This window comes from Eleutherodactylus coqui, chromosome 11 (assembly GCF_035609145.1).
Source record: "Eleutherodactylus coqui strain aEleCoq1 chromosome 11, aEleCoq1.hap1, whole genome shotgun sequence".
NCBI classification, from domain to species: Eukaryota; Metazoa; Chordata; class Amphibia; order Anura; family Eleutherodactylidae; genus Eleutherodactylus; species Eleutherodactylus coqui.
Window position 1 is genome coordinate 117874078 of NC_089847.1, and position 18495 is coordinate 117892572.

The 18495-nt window shown below is 44.0% G+C and overlaps 1 protein-coding gene across 1 annotated transcript in view; it reads left to right on the forward strand.

Moving 5' to 3' along the window:
• Nucleotides 1-18495, forward strand: part of ARHGAP1 (Rho GTPase activating protein 1) — a 49196-nt gene that overhangs the window by 16405 nt on the left and 14296 nt on the right. The window contains exons 4-5 of the mRNA XM_066583385.1: nucleotides 14310-14397; nucleotides 16386-16517. Coding sequence (XP_066439482.1) covers nucleotides 14310-14397; nucleotides 16386-16517 — 220 coding nt within the window. The remainder of the gene's footprint in view (nucleotides 1-14309; nucleotides 14398-16385; nucleotides 16518-18495) is intronic.

Here is an 18495-nt window from a genome sequence, read left to right on the forward strand (position 1 = left end):
TGAAAAGCTTAATCATACATTTTTACATTCATCACAGCTTGAACACTTGTCATTAACTTTCATCCATCTGTGCGGTCAAGTCTTTCTCTTTCATATAAATATTAATAACTATATAATTCTCTACAAGCAATGCCTACTGCATAGCATAAAAATTCACGCAACTACTACTACTCCAACCATCTGCAGACTCGCTTGATCATCCAACCTAAACAACTTCCCCTCTGGAATTTCTCTTATCAAGGAGAGGGGATGAAGTAAGATAAACAAAGCTTTAACTGTTTCTAGACTCCTACAGCTAACTGTGTAGTATCATTGTAATATTTTTCCTTAATAGGTCTCACATAGAGATTGTCAACAACTCCCCCCCCCCCCCTCTTACATGACATTATCACACTGAAAACACAACAGTAACACCATTTAACAATCAAACTCGCTGCAAACCAATTACAGAACTTACATTTACACAAATAACAGCATGAGTATACGTTTCCTATTCACACAAGCTTATACTAAACTTCATTCATGGTCATCTTCATTACAAGTCTGTATTCATTTCACGCAAGCAAAGTATCGCTCTTAGGCCTTAGTCAGACGGGTGTTTTTTCGCGCGATTTGCGGATCGCATGACGGATGCGCATCCGCAAATCGCGTGACCGGTGCCCGAAAATCTGCTCCTAGCCGCGTTTCATTAGAAACGGGCCGGAGCTGTCCAGCGCATTGCATTCAATGGAGCGGCAATACAGCCCGCTCCATTGAAAGCAATGCGCTGCGGGCGAGTGTGGGATGAATTGTCGGGAAGGGCTTAAATATATAAGCCCTTCCCTGCAATTCATCTAGAAAAGTGTTAAAATAAAGAATATATACATACTTACCTGCTCCCGGCAGCCGGAGTTCCGCGCGGCCGGCCTGCAGTGGGTGTGAAGGGGGTGTGAGTCAGACCTGCCCCCTGATTGGCTCAGCGCTGAGCCAATCAGGGGACAGGTCTGACTCACACCCCCTTCACACCCACTGCAGTACGGCCGCACGGAACTCCGACTGCCGGGAGCAGGTGAGTATGTATATATTTTTTATTTTAACACTTTTCTGGATGAATTGCAGGGAAGGGCTTATATATTTAAGCCCTTCCCGACAATTCACCCCGCGCACGCCGGCAGCCCATTGCTTTCAATGGAGGCGGCTGTATTGCCGGCTCCATTGAATTCAATGGGCAAACATCGTTCTTCTCTGCCACAGCTGTTACAGCTGTGGCAGAGAAGAATGATTTGTCTTCTATATGCTCTCAATGGGGTCGGCGCTGCTGCCGCCGGCCCCATTGAGCGCATATAGAGAAGAGAACAGGAATCGCAGATCGCAGATAGGTGCGATCTGCGATTTCTGTTCTATAATTTATCGGACGAGCGCATAAAAAGCGCTCATGTGTCCGATACCATTGCAAAGCAATGGTTTTATAAAATCGCCGGACGCATGCGCATGCGCAAATCGCGGCAAAAAACGCCCGTCTGACTAAGGCCTTAGATTACTACATTAGAAAGCCAGTCACACACTCCCCTTCCTTCTTCTTACTGAACTCTAAAGCTGGAAGGTAAGGGTGAGGGTGAAAGTGAAACTGCAGCTTTATCAGAGGTTTACGAGAATCAAGCATCCTTTAACCATTTATTATTTTCCTAAATCTAGCTGGTCATCTATTTTATTTTGAATTACTTGTATAAAGAAATGTCCTAGGGATTTATTCCAGATACCCATGCACCTATAGCAAACAACCTCTGGTCTTTTAAGATCGGATTTTGTAGTGTGATCAACAATTGATTACAACCTTTGCTATGCGTGCATGGAGAATTTACTGCCTTTATTGTTGATGACCTTTTTTTTAAACTTTGTGCATCTGTCCTTGACATAGTATAACCCCAATCCTGGGCCTCCGTGGTCCATAGGGCCTGAGTCCATCCTTCACACTCAGTCCTAAGGGGGATAAAACAGATGTATTTGTCTGCCCAGGTAAGTTTCTTTGCTTTAGTTTGTTCCCCACAGTCCATCATCTGACACATATCTACCACAATGGTGCTTGTCACTCCTTCTGTAAAAGTTAAATTTAGGTCTTTATCCCACCGTGTAGGTTCAGACATTCCCCAGTAATGGTTCCCTGGTCCCCCCCTAACAAAAAACACTCACCAGATTCACCAATATTCCTAAAAGTAGTACTGCCCCTTCAATCTTGCACTTAAGGTTCCCCGTGGGGATGGGGTTGGAATTCTTCACCGGCTTAGAGACATCAACCACCTTATGTAGTATCTCCCCCGGTCACCGGACTATTCGGGGAACCTCCAGCGGACTGTCCCTGCTCTGCCTCTAAAACCTTTTTACAATGGGACAGGTGAATCCAGGTTTGTCTTTTAGCAATCTTAATCGCTGTGGGGGTGGTGAGGAGTACTTGGTAGGGTCCTTCCCACTTTGAGGTCTTCCAGTTCTTTTTCTTTATCACTTTGATAAGGACTCAATCACCTGGTATTATTTCCCTTAGTAATGCTTTAGCCACTGGGGCAGTATCCGACTGACCTGTGGGAAACCCTTCTATCCACTTGGTCAAAGCATGTATTAACTAGACAATATTTTTACCATCACATTTGTTTAATTGAATATAATCTATACAAATGTGCAGAATAGATACCGAGGTGTTGGAAGATACCCCCTTTTTAGTCCTATATTCCCTTGTGCATTGTGTTTTAGCACAAACAATACAGGGCAACCCAAAAAAAGCTTCTTTTTTTTTAGTGTAATTTGGGAAGCCATACGCTGTGAATACTTTAGATATGAGTGCAACCATCTCTCCTGTTGAGACATGGCATAGGCCATGGTTCAATACTGCTGCATATCTAAATAGTGACCTTTTTAGCCTGTGCCCTTGACAGGCCTTAGTCAGAGCTACTAGTTCTGCTGCCTGTGCAGAGTAGTGCTTTGGCAAGGACCCCAGCTATTATGGTCTCTTCTAGTGTAACCACAGCATGCAGTGGCGTTGGTGCCATCAAAGTTCTTCCTGGACGACCCATCTACAAAGAGAGTGTATACAAGAGCTATATCCTGTAGATCTGGTCTGGGTAACACCTTTTATGCTATCTCTCCTAGTCATTTTTCCCCAAGGTGCTTGAGAGCATTGTTTCTCAGGACATTCTTGGGCAAAATCACCAGATTTCCCATAATTCCAACACACATTTAAATCCCTGAGCTGCATCCCACCTGTGCTTCTTCCTCTGCCTCTATTTCCACGTCTTCTCGCTGTCCAATGACCTCTCTGACTTTCCTGAACCATCGTATCACATTCTTCTCAATGTATAAAAACTCTCACTTTTCTCCTCTTTTCTTTGTAAAACTTTTCTGAATGTTTTGCATATTCCAAAGCATCCTGTAATGATCCCATCCTAAGGGTAACCATATATTTCATTATATAACCTCCTATTTCCTTCTTTACTCCACTTACAAACACATTCTTTAATTGCTGATTATATGCAGTGTTAGTATCATCTCTCTCTGATTTCCCTCCGGTGCTTCTAGTCCACTATAGATATTAAATACTTCCTTCAGTCTGTGATAATACTGATCTACTTCCTCATCATCTTTCGGAGTACCTCTATTTATTTGCACCCAATTTGTCCTTCTAGCTCACCCGTCCCTACATCTTTGAATGAGATTGATTGTTCTCTAAATTAAATCCTGATTATCATATGGAAGGGGTCTACCATCTCCTCCCCTCCCATTCCAATTTCCTTCTACAGAACTTCAGTCTGTCCCTAGAATTCTTCTAGCTGCTCTATTTTCTTTCTCATTCAATTTGTAACTCCTCATTAACTCTCTAAATTGTTCATCACACTGTCGGGGGTCTATTTTTATATGGGCGTGGCAGTTTGGGGCTTCTTTTAACCAGGCTTCAGAAGTGGATAATCCGTATTTCTGCTGATCTTTATCTGGTTTTATCCATATTTTATCACATAATTCTTTACAACTAGGGACTTCTAATTTATTTTTAAATCCATATTTATTTTCCTACTTGTCACAATATTTGACATAGTCAGGATTTAACATGTGCATGTACTTCATAACTCCTTCAAGGACTTCTTGTCATTGATAACAACAACAGAGGCATGCACAAGAGAATGCCTTACAGTTTGTATTTCCCATCATTAGTAATTCTGTTCTTGACGTTGATTTAAAAGACAAACAACATAAAACAAGCCTTTGACCACTGAAATATACAGCGGAACCGCAAAGAGTCCTGACCAGAATCAGTGCTTCGCTATATACACAAAGACTCTCTCTTGCCTTTCCGAGTAGGGCCTGTGAACATCGAACACAATCAAGGGTCTTGTCCGAAAACAACCCACGCACTGAGGTTGGTCCTTAATGTGTCCAAGAGGTCAGTCTCCACGTATCGGATCAGCTTATCTCAATCACTTACACATTCGCTTCATGCAGTATAAGACAACAATACAAATATTACAATATGTTAGTAGGTGGCCGCCCTCCTTGTATATTCTTAGTTACTCTATAACACTATATCAAAGAAAAAGAAGTAGTAGTAAGATAATAAGTAAAGTTCCTGGACACCCCCTGTGCCCCATGACGTCATCCTCTTTTTTTTTATGTGCTGCACGGAGTTATTCTTTCCTGTAGCCTTCTCACAATGGCTATGGTCTCACATAGACTATTGCTATTGCCCTTTGACAACCAATTCGTCTATACTTACTTCTCATTTACAATACACATTGTAAATTCTACTAACACTAAAGTATACAGAAGAAGAAGAGAGAAGAAAAGTTTAACCATTGTTATACTTACTACATGTTATCTGGGAGGCCTCTAAATTCTCAGGCTAGTTCATAAAAACGTCACTGTTTCGGACAGGATGCCCGACTGGCCTTTAATGATGTCTAAGCAAGACGGAGGTCTTTTAATGATCGGAGAGTACTTCAGACCCTCCTGTACAGCCAGACTGTCTTTTCCCTCTGCAGTGAGTTTTTCCAGTTCAAGGGACCAATATGTAAGGAGAATTTGTGTATTTACCAAGGAGAAGACCATCTCAGATCTGGTGTAAAAAGCGTGGGCCCTCAGGAGAAATACAAATTACACCAGCCTGTTGCAGTATCAAATGATTTCTAATGTAATCAAAGTTGCATGTGGTTTATATATCATAAATGACATCACAGGAAAAATATATACATTTAAACCTAATAAAAACTCATGATAGGCTACAACTAAAATGATTAACATAAGTTACACCTTTTAAGGTGTAACTATAGCATTCAAAGAAACCGTTATGTCAGTGAGAAGGAATGCAAGGGAGGGGATCTGAGGGACTATCTTATCTATGTCTTACCCAGTAACATACACGCTGGTATATAGAAATGGTTTCATTTAACCCCTGCACTACTTATACTAGCTAGTCTACAATCTAATAGCAAAAATAATTAACTAATATATTTATCTACAATTTTCTTAACATACATGATTAGAATTTGGGGTGCGCTTGCTGGTAACTGAAAAAAAAATCAGCATTTTGGTGCAGATCTGCAAGAGATTTCATCCATTAAATTCCAATTGAAGAGGCAAAATCTGATGTGGATCTGCACAAAAATTCACGTCGAATGACGTCGATTTTTGATGTGCATTTGCTGTGGTTTTCTTCAGCTGTGGAAAATCGGCAGCAAATTGGCTGAGTGAATGCATCCTACGAGTATGTTCACACAAAGCGGACTTGGTGTGGAATTTTAACAACATGAGAATCTGCACCAGACTTCACCAACTCTGTTTTGGATCCCCGTCAAAATCTACACCTGAGGACTCATTCACACGGGCACGAAGATTTTCGGCCGGCTGTGTCGGCCACTGCGTGGCTGAAACTCGTGTGAACGGGCGTTAAAACGCCCGTTGATATGACCAAGTGCGGCGATAATACGCCGCACCCGGAATACCGTCAAGCGGGGGGAAAAAGTTGAGCTCTGCTAAACTGCCTCCCCCTCGCGGGCTGTTGGCCAGGGGAAGGGGGCGGGATGGGGCAGGAGCTAGTGTTCTAAACTCTCGCCCCCCCTCTTCGCCCCTTATCCGCTGCCATCAATAGGAGGGGCCGGGAAGCGGCAGGAGCTTAATACACAAGCTCCTACTCTGTCCCGCCCCCTCCCATTGCAGACAGTCAGCAGGGGGCAGAGGGAAGGGGGTGGGAGTAAAGCAGACACGCTGCTAAACTCCCTCCCACCTCCCTTTTGCCCGGCAGCTCCTATAGGAGTCTATGGGACAGCAGGCGTATTCCGGCCAGGAAAGATAGTTCCAGAACTAGGTTTCCCGCCCAGCAGAAATGCGCACTGTATGTGCTATCTTTGCACATTGGGAATATGCCCATCTGAACTGATGCATTGGTTTCCAATGCATCAGATGGGGAGCGTATATCGGCCCGCTGTGAAAACGGTGGCTGATATAAGCTAGTGTAAAAGAGCCCTCGGGCTGAATTCACACAGCTGGGTCAGATTCTGACTGCAAGTTCTCGCAACGGAATCAGACCCTGTGCCCCTGCATTGGCCTCCGCGTACCTGTCATGTTGTCTTCTCTCTGCTCAGCGGGTGTGCCGGCTGGAATGCAATGGAAGCTGTCTGTGCAAGGCTCGCGCTAGAATAGGACATATTGCGATTCTTCAGCCCGCGAGCGGAAAAGTGTTTTGCAAGCCATGTCTATAGGCAGTATTTGCTACGGGATCTGGAGGCGACTGCTCGCTCCAGATCCAGCAGTGCAAATACGCCTGTGTGCATTGGACCTAAGGCTGGTTCCACGCGGGCGATCACGATTTTGCCACAAGAAAATCGCATCTTTTATTCACTGCGATTTGTGAGCGTCAACGATGCTTTTTTTTTTTTTTAGAGAATAATCTCGCATCGCTGATGCCCATGATAAAATCGTGCAATTTTTTTATCGCATAAGTCAGTGAGACTTTTGTAATGTTAAAATCGCATCACATCACAAAAGTGCGTTTTGTAGCGTTGTGATGCGATTAAAAAGAAGCCTCCATAGGAATACATGGGAGATAAAAAAAATTGCACATCGCAGAAAGCTAGAGCAAGCCACGATTTTTTTTTTATCCTCTAGACATCACATCAGTGAAAACCTCACATATGGGAATGAAACCACTGTAAATCATTGGTTTCATATTTTACTTTTTTACTGACTATCGTAGCAGGCGAAAATTGCGCAATTTTCTCGCCCGTGTGGAGCCAGCCTAAGGGAGTTTCAGACAAACGTGGTTTTCTCTTTTTATGTGACAGTGATAATCACAGCCACATAACGGGACAAAACAAAATTACTGATTTTGATGGTTTCGTTTTTACTAGCTCTTTTCTCGTCTGTTAATACTATGGAACCTGCCCTATTTTCCCGCGTTCTTTTTCAAACTCCATCGAAGTTTGAACAGCCAAGAAAAAGCCTCGTTCAGTCGCAACTACGCTCCGTAACGGTGAGTGTAGTTGCGCCTACGGCTGTCTGAAATCGCCCTACTTTTTATACTGCAGAAAATTTGCACCATAACGGCTGTGGAATGAATGATCATTCATCTGACGGTTGGTGAAGACGCATGGGCAACTTTAGGGAGCGTTCACACATCACTGATATGCTGCAATTGAATTTGAATTCAATTGAAAGGGTGAAATCTGCTGCAGATCTGCAACAAAAGCCGCAGCAGATCAGCGAGTGCCGTTTACTTCTGGAAGTATCGCAGCTGTCTTATTAAAGGGACGTGCCAGTTTCAGGAGCCCCTTGTGCCCGTTCTGTCTCTCCCGTCTTGTGAAGCTGTTGCCAGACTGTCTTATTAAAGGGACGTGCCAGTTTCCGGAGCCCCTTGTGCCCGTTCTGTCTCTCTCGTCTTGTGAAGCTGTTGCCAGACTTTCTGTCTTTATCTCGCTCTGCAGACCAGGACATTTCTGGCATAGTTTGCACGGCTCGTCATGTGTGCTGCGGCTCCACAGTTTATGACTCCTCAACCTCTTCTCATAAAAAGCCTGATGAGAAGAAAAATAACCTCGCTTCCCTTTTTTCCATTTTTTTTTTTTTCACCCGGTCAGAAACGTTTGCTTGCAAGACATTTCATTGCCCGGTTCTAGGAGTATTATGACGACAGGATGTTATTCACCTCAGGATAAAACATTGACAACCAATTTTTGTAAATTTATCCTTAGATTGTTTCAGGTAAGGATTTGCAACAGAATGAGGCGACGGAGTAACGTAGCTGGGCTGTGACTTGCTTCACCCTAAGTTACCATAGAGGTCGGCCCCACTAACGTACGGCGTCTGGCATGTAGCTGCTCCTGGTGCTTGTTGTGCAGCGTAAACACATTCTCCATTAAATGATTATGGAACATCTTTTGTACGGCGTTCTATTCCTCTGTTATTCCTCCTGGAAATATATTAACAAGTTGGTTTTATCATGGCAATAGGGTGAGCTCTGTGCTGCACCACACAGGAAAGCAGACAGCTTCTCTTTAACCCTTTTCGGACATGCGCCGTACATGTATAGCACAAGTCAGTTGTCATTGCATGCCCGGTGAGCCAAGCCCTCTCCATACAGAGCAGGTGCCTGCTGTCTTTGACAGCCACAAGGGCCAGGCTTGGAGATAACTCCGATCCTGGCTGTTAACCCTTCAGATGCTCTGTCAGCATGGACAGCAGTAGTTAAATGGCACCATAGAGGGAGGGGGCTTCCTCTGTCACCGGGGTTCCCTGCTTGCTATGAGATTGTGGGCTGCTATTTGGTAACCATGGCAGTCTTGTACCTTGTAAAGGCCCCCAGGTCAGCCATGTAGGTTTTCTCAAGCTCCTATGGGCATAATATAGAAAATATCAAACTTTGTGTTGTGACCGGTCATCTGTGTCACGTAACCCTGGCAGGTGGTGTTGATTGACCGCCATGGTCATGTGACATCATTCCCTAGAGATGACTTGGCTGTAGCAGAGGACAGCACATACTTCTATAATTATGTTAGCCCTTACTGATATAATATAGAATAACATAACAGGAACAGAATATTGTGAAATTCTCCTCTGCGATATTAATAGCCGCCCGTTTGCTTTTTTTGCTCTCCGGGGATTGTTGATAAGAGTTTTCTTCTCACAACCCCGGGCTGCTGTCAGTCTGCGATAGGACTTTAGTTTTCCCAAGAAGGGAAAGTATAGTGACAACTGTGACCATTTCCCAGAGGAGCACGCATGGCCTTATAAGTCTCCTCACACCTTCTAGGTGCTCTCCTTAAGGAAAAACAATACCCTCCCTGAGCCATGTCTATAGGCCTCTCACTAGCCAAGCCAGAAGTAGACAAAGACGTACGTACTGCACCCTGATGAGGGGCAATCGCCCTGAAATAGTCTGTCTGTACATGGTTATCTTTTCCTTCTGGAGAAGGCTTATATTCCCAGTCATTGTTACAAGGCTCATTAAAAAGTCTGACATTGACTTGCAGGAATGCTGCCTTACAATAGGTGGCGCTGTAGAGGCATTGCTCCATCTTCCTATTTACATATTTCTCAGAGGAGCATGCATGTCCTTGTAAGTCTCATCGGACCACTAAGGTGCTCTCCCCCTAAAGAGAATCAGTACCCTACCTGACCCAATTGTCCCTGTGTAACACTTTTCTCCATTTGGCATCACATGCTTTTATGACTCGCATGCCTACTGCTGCCCCATGTAATCTTGTACGTCTTCCTCTATTCTCAACAGTTGCTGAAACTCTTCTGCACTTCCTTCCTTATTTTATGTTTTGAAGTAAAATTCTACTTTTGGAAAAGTTATGTCCATTAAGTGAAAGTGGAATGGCAAAGATGTTTAGGGCATTCCCATAGGGTAAATATATTACTAGTCTGCTGCCAGCTAGCCCTGGTGGGCTAGGGAAATGACAGCAAAAATCAATCCTGGTGTCCCAACCGCTTGTAAGAAGGGAGAAGAGCAAGTGATCAATAGCGGATTGTGTCCTGCCCTGTTCTGCTCACAACGTGTGTGGCCCAGGGCATCAATCTTCTTGTAGTGCACATACTAGAAGGCAGGGCATTCATGCTGAACACTAACTTCGCTGTCCATAAAGATTCTTCAGAATGCAGCGCCTGAATGAATGATTAAGTAAGGAAAGTGTAATCATATTTTTTCACTGCTTGTTGACTTGTATATAAACCTCCAATAATTGAGCTTTCCCTTTTAAAGCGATTCTCCAGTTTCGGGACAAAAGTCTGTCCCAGGACGGCAGCGGAGGGGCTATACCACCTGCAGTTGTTCTTCACTGCCTGTCCAATATGGCTGCAACAGTTTTCTGACAACGTAATGTACACTGTATATTGCTCTTATTGGTCAGTGCTGATCACATGAGCAGCTCTGGCCAATTAGAGAGCAGGTACTGTGCATTGGTAGTCTAGCACTATCAATACATTGTGGGGATTAGGTAGTCTGAAAAATGCGTTGGCCATCTTGGAGGGCTGAAAATGGGACCTGGCGGATCACAGGGACTGCAGTGAATAACAAATGCAGGTAATATACTACAGTTCTCTTCCATAGAATGTTGTCCCGAAACCGGAGGGTCACTTTAAACCATCTACAAGATCGACTGCCAACTGTTGGCTCAGAAAACTAGCAGAACAGAACAGAACAGAATGTGATACTATGAAACTAACTGCATCCTAGAATGATAGGGATTTTCCTGTACTTGGATACTGATGACCTATTCTTAGGATAGGTCATTAATAGAGATGAGCGAGCACGCTTCGATAAGTCAGTTACTCGAGCGAGACTCGCTCTTCTCGAGTAACTGCATTCTTGTCCGAGCGTGCTCGGGGGGAAGGGGGGCGGCGGGTGACAGCGGGGAGTAGCGCGGGAGTGAGATCTCTCTCTCTTCCCCCCGCTCACCCCCCCGCCCCCCGAGCATGTTTGGACAAGAATGCAGTTACTGGACAGGAGCGAGGCTCAACTCCCAGCACCCCTGCCAATCAACTGTTTGGATGGGATAAAGCTGCAATACCAGGCACAGCCACTACAAAATGTACGGCGCTGTGCCTGGTATGTAGTGAACATATGTTATACAACCAATCACTACCACCCCTTCAAACAGCTGATCGGACGTGCTGGCTGTCACATCCTCACTAATCTGATAATGACCTGTTCTAAGGGTGGATCATCAGTTTTTATGTCCCAGAAAAGCCCTTTATTAGCATTTTCTGGTTATGACTATTTTTTTAATGGCAAATCCAACAACCAATCGTTTAGAAGCTATATATGGTTTTCGAGGCTCTGTACACGTGGCTCCCTGGTACTTACAGTTAAGTATTCACACGTGCGCGTGTAATATAGATCCGTGAAAAACTGACCGTTCTAACTGCAATTTCCCTGCCATTTTCCTGCATATATGATGCGTTTTTGTGATTAAAAACATACAATTTGGAGCAGATTTACATTGGCTTTCATGAGCGTGAAAAAAAAAAAGTACATGTGGTTGCAATAGTAAAATTCTTTAAAACGGATTGCACTTGCATGCAAATCGTACGGCGTGTGAGCGCGATGCTTTTTTTCATGCTTCCATAGAAAATAATGGGCAATTGTTGAACAAGAATTGCTCAAAAATAGGACATGCAGCGATTTTTCTAACGCTGACTATTGGTCCAAGAGAAAAATCGCTCGTGTGAATTAACCCATTAATAAATGGGCTCTTTTCTGCTGCAAGTTCTTTCCATTTTGGAATTGTACACCCTTATATAGATACTTCTAAGAATTTCTCTACCAGGTCTGAGCAGATCCTTGGATCCAGTTATTCTATATGGCTAGAAACGTGAACCTTACATAATCACTAAAAAAGTCAAGTCGGCACCTGGGAATGTTATACCTCTAGGGTATGAAGCTTAGCATTGTTTAAAGGAGGGTAAGGAATGGCATCTTGTCACCCACCAGGCTTCTCCATCTTGACAGTCTATAGTAATATATAAGCATTGCGGGTCATTATCATCCTTTATATAGTAAAGCTCTGAAGACCATCCTCATACAAATTAAAACACTACTGTGAAGATGCTGCTTATCCATTTCTGAGAAATAACGAGGCGTGGAGTATAAAGTGCCTCACAAGCTGTCATTTCATATTCAGTCTGGGGTAATAAGGTTTCTCCTTGTGGAGAGCAGTAAGTTGGAGTAGGGAGTCTTATGTGGGACATGCAATGCTCCCTGGGAAATAGGTATGCAAATAGGGACTGGATAAATACCTCCTCGGTGCCACCTTTGGGAAAGTTGCTTTCCTATAAGTCAATGTCCGACCTTTCAACAGACTTGGTTACGTGACTAAGTGTATAAGCCAGACTGCAGAGAGCTGTTTTGGGGTATTTGTCCCTCATTAAAGGGGTTGTCCCACGAAAGCAAGTGGGGGTATACACTTCTGTATGGCCATATTAATGCACTTTGTAATGTACATTGTGCATTAATTATGAGCCATACAGAAGTTATTCACTTACCTGCTCCGTTGCTAGCGTCCTCGTCTCCATGGTGCCGTCTAATCTTCAGCATCTAATCGCCCGATTAGACGCACTTGCGCAGTCCTTGTCTTCTGAATGGGGCCGCTCGTGCCAGAGAGCGGCTCCTCGTAGCTCCGCCCCGTCACATGTGCCGATTCCAGCCAATCAGGAGGCTGGAATCGGCAATGGAACACACAGAGCCCACGGTGCACCATGGGAGAAGACCTGCGGTCCACCGAGGGTGAAGATCCCGGCGGCCATCTTCACAAGGTAAGTAAGAAGTCACCGGAGCGCGGGGATTCGGGTAAGTACTATCCGTGTTTTTTTTTTTTTATCCCTGCATCGGGTTTGTCTCGCGCCGAACAAGGGGGCTATTGAAAAAAAACAAAACCCGTTTCGGCGCGGGACAACCCCTTTAATAGATTGGCACTCTGCAGAGAGAAACTTTATTTCCCCTAGAACTGCATACAAGGCCTGTTGAAATGTCGAGCAGTGACTTATAGGGATGCCCTTTTCCAATATTTTTTGCTGTGGAGGTACTTTTTCATCCCCTCTTTGCATATTCAGATGGGGAAAGGTTATACCACTATAGAGATTTATGCCCTATCCACAGGAGACTGGGTGGATACACTGTCCTACTAAAACTAATTGGACACCTGAGCAAGAATGAAAAGCAGTATTTATTTCCATATATTTATACTTAGTACGGCTCATCTGGCCCTAATGATATCGGATTCTCTCCGTGGCATACTTTATACTAACATCTAATAAATATCGGCTGGTGCTTCCCTCCATTCACCCTGCAAACATCTGATGAGTTCTCTCAGAGAAGATGGATGCTGTTCATATTTCCTGCTCTGATGTTCCAGTTAGTCCTAAAGATGTTCAGTAGGTCCAGGTCGGGACTCTGTCCAGCCCGTCTTGTTGGAAGTATGGCCGACCACTCCCAGAGTATTACCTCATTGTTGGCAGCAGGTTATTGTCTAGAATGTCATGTACACCGCCGTGTTAATGATTCTTGCCACTACAACCAGCGGACCGAGGCCATGACATGTAAAACATACCCAGACCATAATAAAATGTCCACCATATTTAACTGTTGGCACAACACACTCGGGTAAAAGGCATTCCCCAGGATCCTCCACACCCAGGTACATCCACCTGATGTGAAGGGTAGTAGCGTGATTCTTCACTCCACAGAAAGTTCTTCCATTGCTTACCTGCCCAATGGTGATGCTCCTTGCACTATTGTAGACGGGCCGATGCATCTTCTTTGAGAGAACTCAATAGACGTTTTCAGGATGAATGAAGGGAAATATCAGTTGAAGTGTATCAAATGTTACTAAAAAGTATTCCACAGAGTATTAGTTGTCATTAGAGCCAAAGGAGCCCCCCTAAATAGTAACATATAGAAAGAAATGCTACTTATGATTCTTGCTTAGGTGTCCAATTACTTTTGGTAGAATAGTGTATCTTGTAGGTAGGAGTCCCACCTCTGGGAGAGCAGGGGTCACCCTAAGCCGCAGCCTGGAGTGGCCACATAAAGTGGGAGGCTTAATAGAGAAGACGGCTGCGAATGTCCATGACTCTTTCTATTGATGTCTATGAGAGTTAAAGGAAAAATACTAACTTTCGAACTTTGTGACTATGTCTCTGTGATTGCCTTGCAGGATGGGGGTCAGAAGATACGTTTCAGTCACTCATAGATGTTGCACCTCCACTTATCATATGATACTTTTAGAAACTTTAGATTGATTTGTGTTTTGTTTTTTTTCCCCCCCGTTCTTACAATGCTATCTTCTCTCTTACAGGCGATGACAAATTCGGGCGCAAGATTGTCGTGTTTAGTGCTTGCCGTCTGCCCCCCTGTCACCAGCTCGATCACGTCAAGCTCCTGCAGTAAGTAGCAGTAATAATCCCAGCACATCGTGTGGTTTGTATGTCAATCGTGTTTCCAGCTAACATTAATCGACCTCCCTAATTCAGGCCAGGAGTAAGAGGTGGGTAGACGTAGGAGCGCAGGCAGCCGGCCCACCGAGCCTGATGTTTTCCTCTTCATGGTGACCGCTTGCACTCCATATTTGGTACTTGGTCTTCTGCATTCCTCAGTTTTTTTGCTATTTCCAGCTGTGTTTAAACCCCTTCTGTGTTGTTTTTTTTTGCCAGACTAATCCAAATCCTAACTTTATTGCAATCCCTGCTGGTTTCCATGTGATGATTCCTTTTTATGTACCGTTTCCTTCTTTTCTTCTCCCAAATAGCACAGAAGAAAGGAGAATGTAATTTATCTTAGTGTGGATACTTGGAAAACCTATACATATACACAGCAATTCACTCATAGACTTCTAGACATTGCATCCATATTTAGCAGGACTGATTTTATAATGGAGCAGGGAAGCAAAGGGGAGATAAAATATCTCATACCCCTTCACTTTCCCTATCAGCTCTTCTGCATGCCCTGGATGTTTGATGACGGTGGTGTCTGTTGCAACCATAGATGGTATACAGAATGTTTTATTGCACCGCAGACGCATTCAACTTCAATGGAGCTGAACTGCAATAGCAGACACAACCTTGGGACAACACTGAAATAGCAGTCATGTTTTTCTAAGCGCAGGCATGCAAAAAGCAAAACTAGAAGGGACAATACAAGAAAAAAAAATTAAAAAGGAAAAAAAAACCTCAATTATTTTAGCAACGTTTATTATTTTGGTATAGTGAGCTCATGTACTATCTGTGGTATCAGTAATTAAAGGGGATGTACCACAATTACAAATTATTCACTATTCACAGGGTAGGATAACTTGCTCATCTTTGGGGGTCTTGCTGCTGAGACTTCTGCAATCTCAAGAATGAGGTTTGTGTGTCTTCCATGATCCTCACTATGGAGTTACTGCACCCCCCCCCCCCCCCCCCCCGCAGTGAGGAGGAGACTGAATGGAACTAGGGCTCTGTTCACTTTAAATGAGATTGCGGAAATACCCGAGCGGCATCAGCTTGGGTATTTCTGTCAGCCCCATTGAAATGCATGGGGTGCTGACGTCACTGTTGTGAAAGTGACCCCCTGCGGTGACAGACAGAACTGGACATGGGTAATACTCACACCAATCAACAAGTTATCGCCTATCCTGTGGATAGTGGTTAACTTGCAGTTGTGGTACAACCCCTTATAAACCCCTGGTAATTTATTGTTAACTCTTTTTATTGGAGCATTCTCTGATCATCAAAATGTATAGTTCTACTTAAAAAGTGACTGTGCTGTTTAAAAACTTTTGACATGTCAGAGCGACATGTCAAAAGTTTTGATCACTGGAGGGCTAAGTGCCAAGACCCTACTGATTGCTGAAGTGAAGGGCCTTTAGCGCTCACCCGAGCACACTGCCCCTTCAGCTGTCTTCTTTGCTTGCTGGCTTCTCTCGGCTTCTGAAGACAGACACATAGACTTCTATAGACATTTTTGCACCCACCTTCAGCTGCTGAGAGTTGTTGAATACAGCGAAGACAGCCAACAGAGGACAGTGCTTAGGTGACCGCTGCAACCCCTTCATTTCGGTGATCAATGTGGATCTCGACACCTGGATGCCCACTGATGAAAAGTTTTGACATTTCAAAGACTAACCGCACTTCTTAAAACCTTTAAGAGATGCAAGAATTTGCACTTTACACAAAAGGGATCACCAAGCTTTGCAAAAGGTGGTCTTCCTAGCAATTCTAGTGTATACACTAATGTGCAACTCTTCCCTTGAATCAGTAGGTATCGGAGTGGGCAGGAGGAGAAGCTCTTGAGGCTCATAGATCATGATGACATTTTTTCCCAAGCTTAGACAACAACCAGAACACCTAAAAGTCATCTGAATAATTCCCTTTTCCCCCTCTTTTTTCCTTAGGTATCTGAAGCACACATTGGACCAGTATGTGGAGAGCGATTACACCTTGATTTACCTGCACCACGGCCTGACCAGTGATAACAAGCCATCTCTGGGCTGGCTGAGAGATGCCTATCGAGAGTTTGATCGCAAGTAAGTTTGTGCAGTCACTACATCCTGTCGCTCAACCCCACAGACCAAGATGAGGAAGGACACCGGTGTATTGTATTTACATGCATTACTTTATGAGACGTTCTAGGGTCTAAATTTGGACTGCAAGAAGAACCAAACAATTGGCAATTCATAGAGCGGTGCTCTGGTTAAACAAAGGAAGCCAAGCAGAGATATGTATGTGTACCTGCTTGCCTTCAATAGTTGTGCAATGGTAGCCACAACTGTGTTAAAATGTTCCTGAAGGTTATGGTGAAATATACCCGGTCCGAATTTATGCATAGCCAGGAATTTTTTCCTAAAGCGGACTGAAAATACAGAAGGCTGAGCATGAGGTAAACTGGTCATATGCAGTAGATAAATCCTCTAAACCCACCGATTTCGGCAGTCAACAAACGCAATATTTATGGGGGCCCTCTTGACTGGATAGCAGATGTCAGGGAAAAAATCAGGATGATCAGGCATGTTGGATTTCAACATGTCTGATCGTTTCTTCCTGTGGGGTATAAGCTGCTGGCTGACCTGTCTTATTACTCCCTCCCACCAGAAGAAATATGCATGTTAACATATATGTGTATGCTCTTTCGGCCAAAAGCTACTGTATCTGATGTGTATGGCTGGCTTTACGGTAAGAACAGATGTGGCAGGCTTCTACTAGAGATGAGTGAGCGTACTCGCTAAGGCAAACTACTCGAGCGAGCATTGTCCTTAGCGAGTACCTGGCCGTTCATCTCTAAAGATTCGGGTGCCGGCGGGGGGGAGCGGTGAGTTGCGGAAGTGAGCAGGGAGGAGCAGGGGGGAGAGAGTGAGAGTGCAAGTACCTGCCCGCTCTCCCCCGCCGCCCTCCAGCACCCGAATCTTTAGAGACGAGCGGGCAGGTACTTGCATAAGGCACTACTCACTCGAGTAGTTTGCCTTAGCGAGTATGCTCGCTCATCTCTAGTTTCTACGTATTCTCCACCAATGGGCAGCAAATTACAGTAGAATACATGTGGATGGGGTTTTGAAAACTCCATCCACATGTAGCAGGAATTTCTTCACATGATAAAATGAGCATGCAGCAAAAAAGCCACGTTTTTTTCAGCACAGATTTCACCCCTTCAATACATAGAGATGAAATCCGCAGTGACTCCACAGCAATATCTTGCATGTAACAAATGCAAATTTTGCAGTAGTTTCATAGAGGATTTGCAGCAAGATCTTTGGATGATATATTCCACCATGTCTGCTAGAGTGCTAGTACCGTGCTGGTTGCAAAAGTTCCTCTGCTCCTCTCCGAACTTTCCTAACTTTTATCCCAGGATCATTTGAATAGGAGCTCTATCATCTGCTTCTCTACACCTTTGTGTGTTCAGAAAGCTTTCTATGGTGATTCTTCATGTCTGATCTCTGACAAGAGGACCGTGATCTGGATAGTAGACGTCTGACAGAACACTAATGATAGTTTTGGCTTTAATTTCTTGTGTCCATGGAGAAAGCATAAGAAGGAAACACAACTGCTCCATTGCAGCCATTAAGAAGCTATTTGTATATATATCCCACTGACATCTGCAGAAAGGAAAGTATTCAAGAAGAGCACCGTACTGTCTATCTCTAACCTTCTACCTTCTGGGTTTTTTCTTTCTCGTTTTTTTTTTTTTTTCTTTCAGCAGGCTAGAATGTTCTTTCCCCCCCCCCACTAACGCAGACCTCTATATATGTATAATACAATTCAACCTGTCCAGCGGTACCAGTACTGTAGTTATGAACTGTAGGCCATGTTTGTTTAATAGTGTTTATTGGTTGTAGATGGCATCATGGCTCCGTAGTTAGTACTGATAATTGCTACAGAATGTAACTGCTATAGAACATAAAATAATGGCGATGAGAGAAGGAAAAAAAGACTAAAACGTTCTAATTAGGACAAAGTTCTTCACAAGTGATACTTCCTTAGATGATTTTAGGAGTTCACCTTTCTATA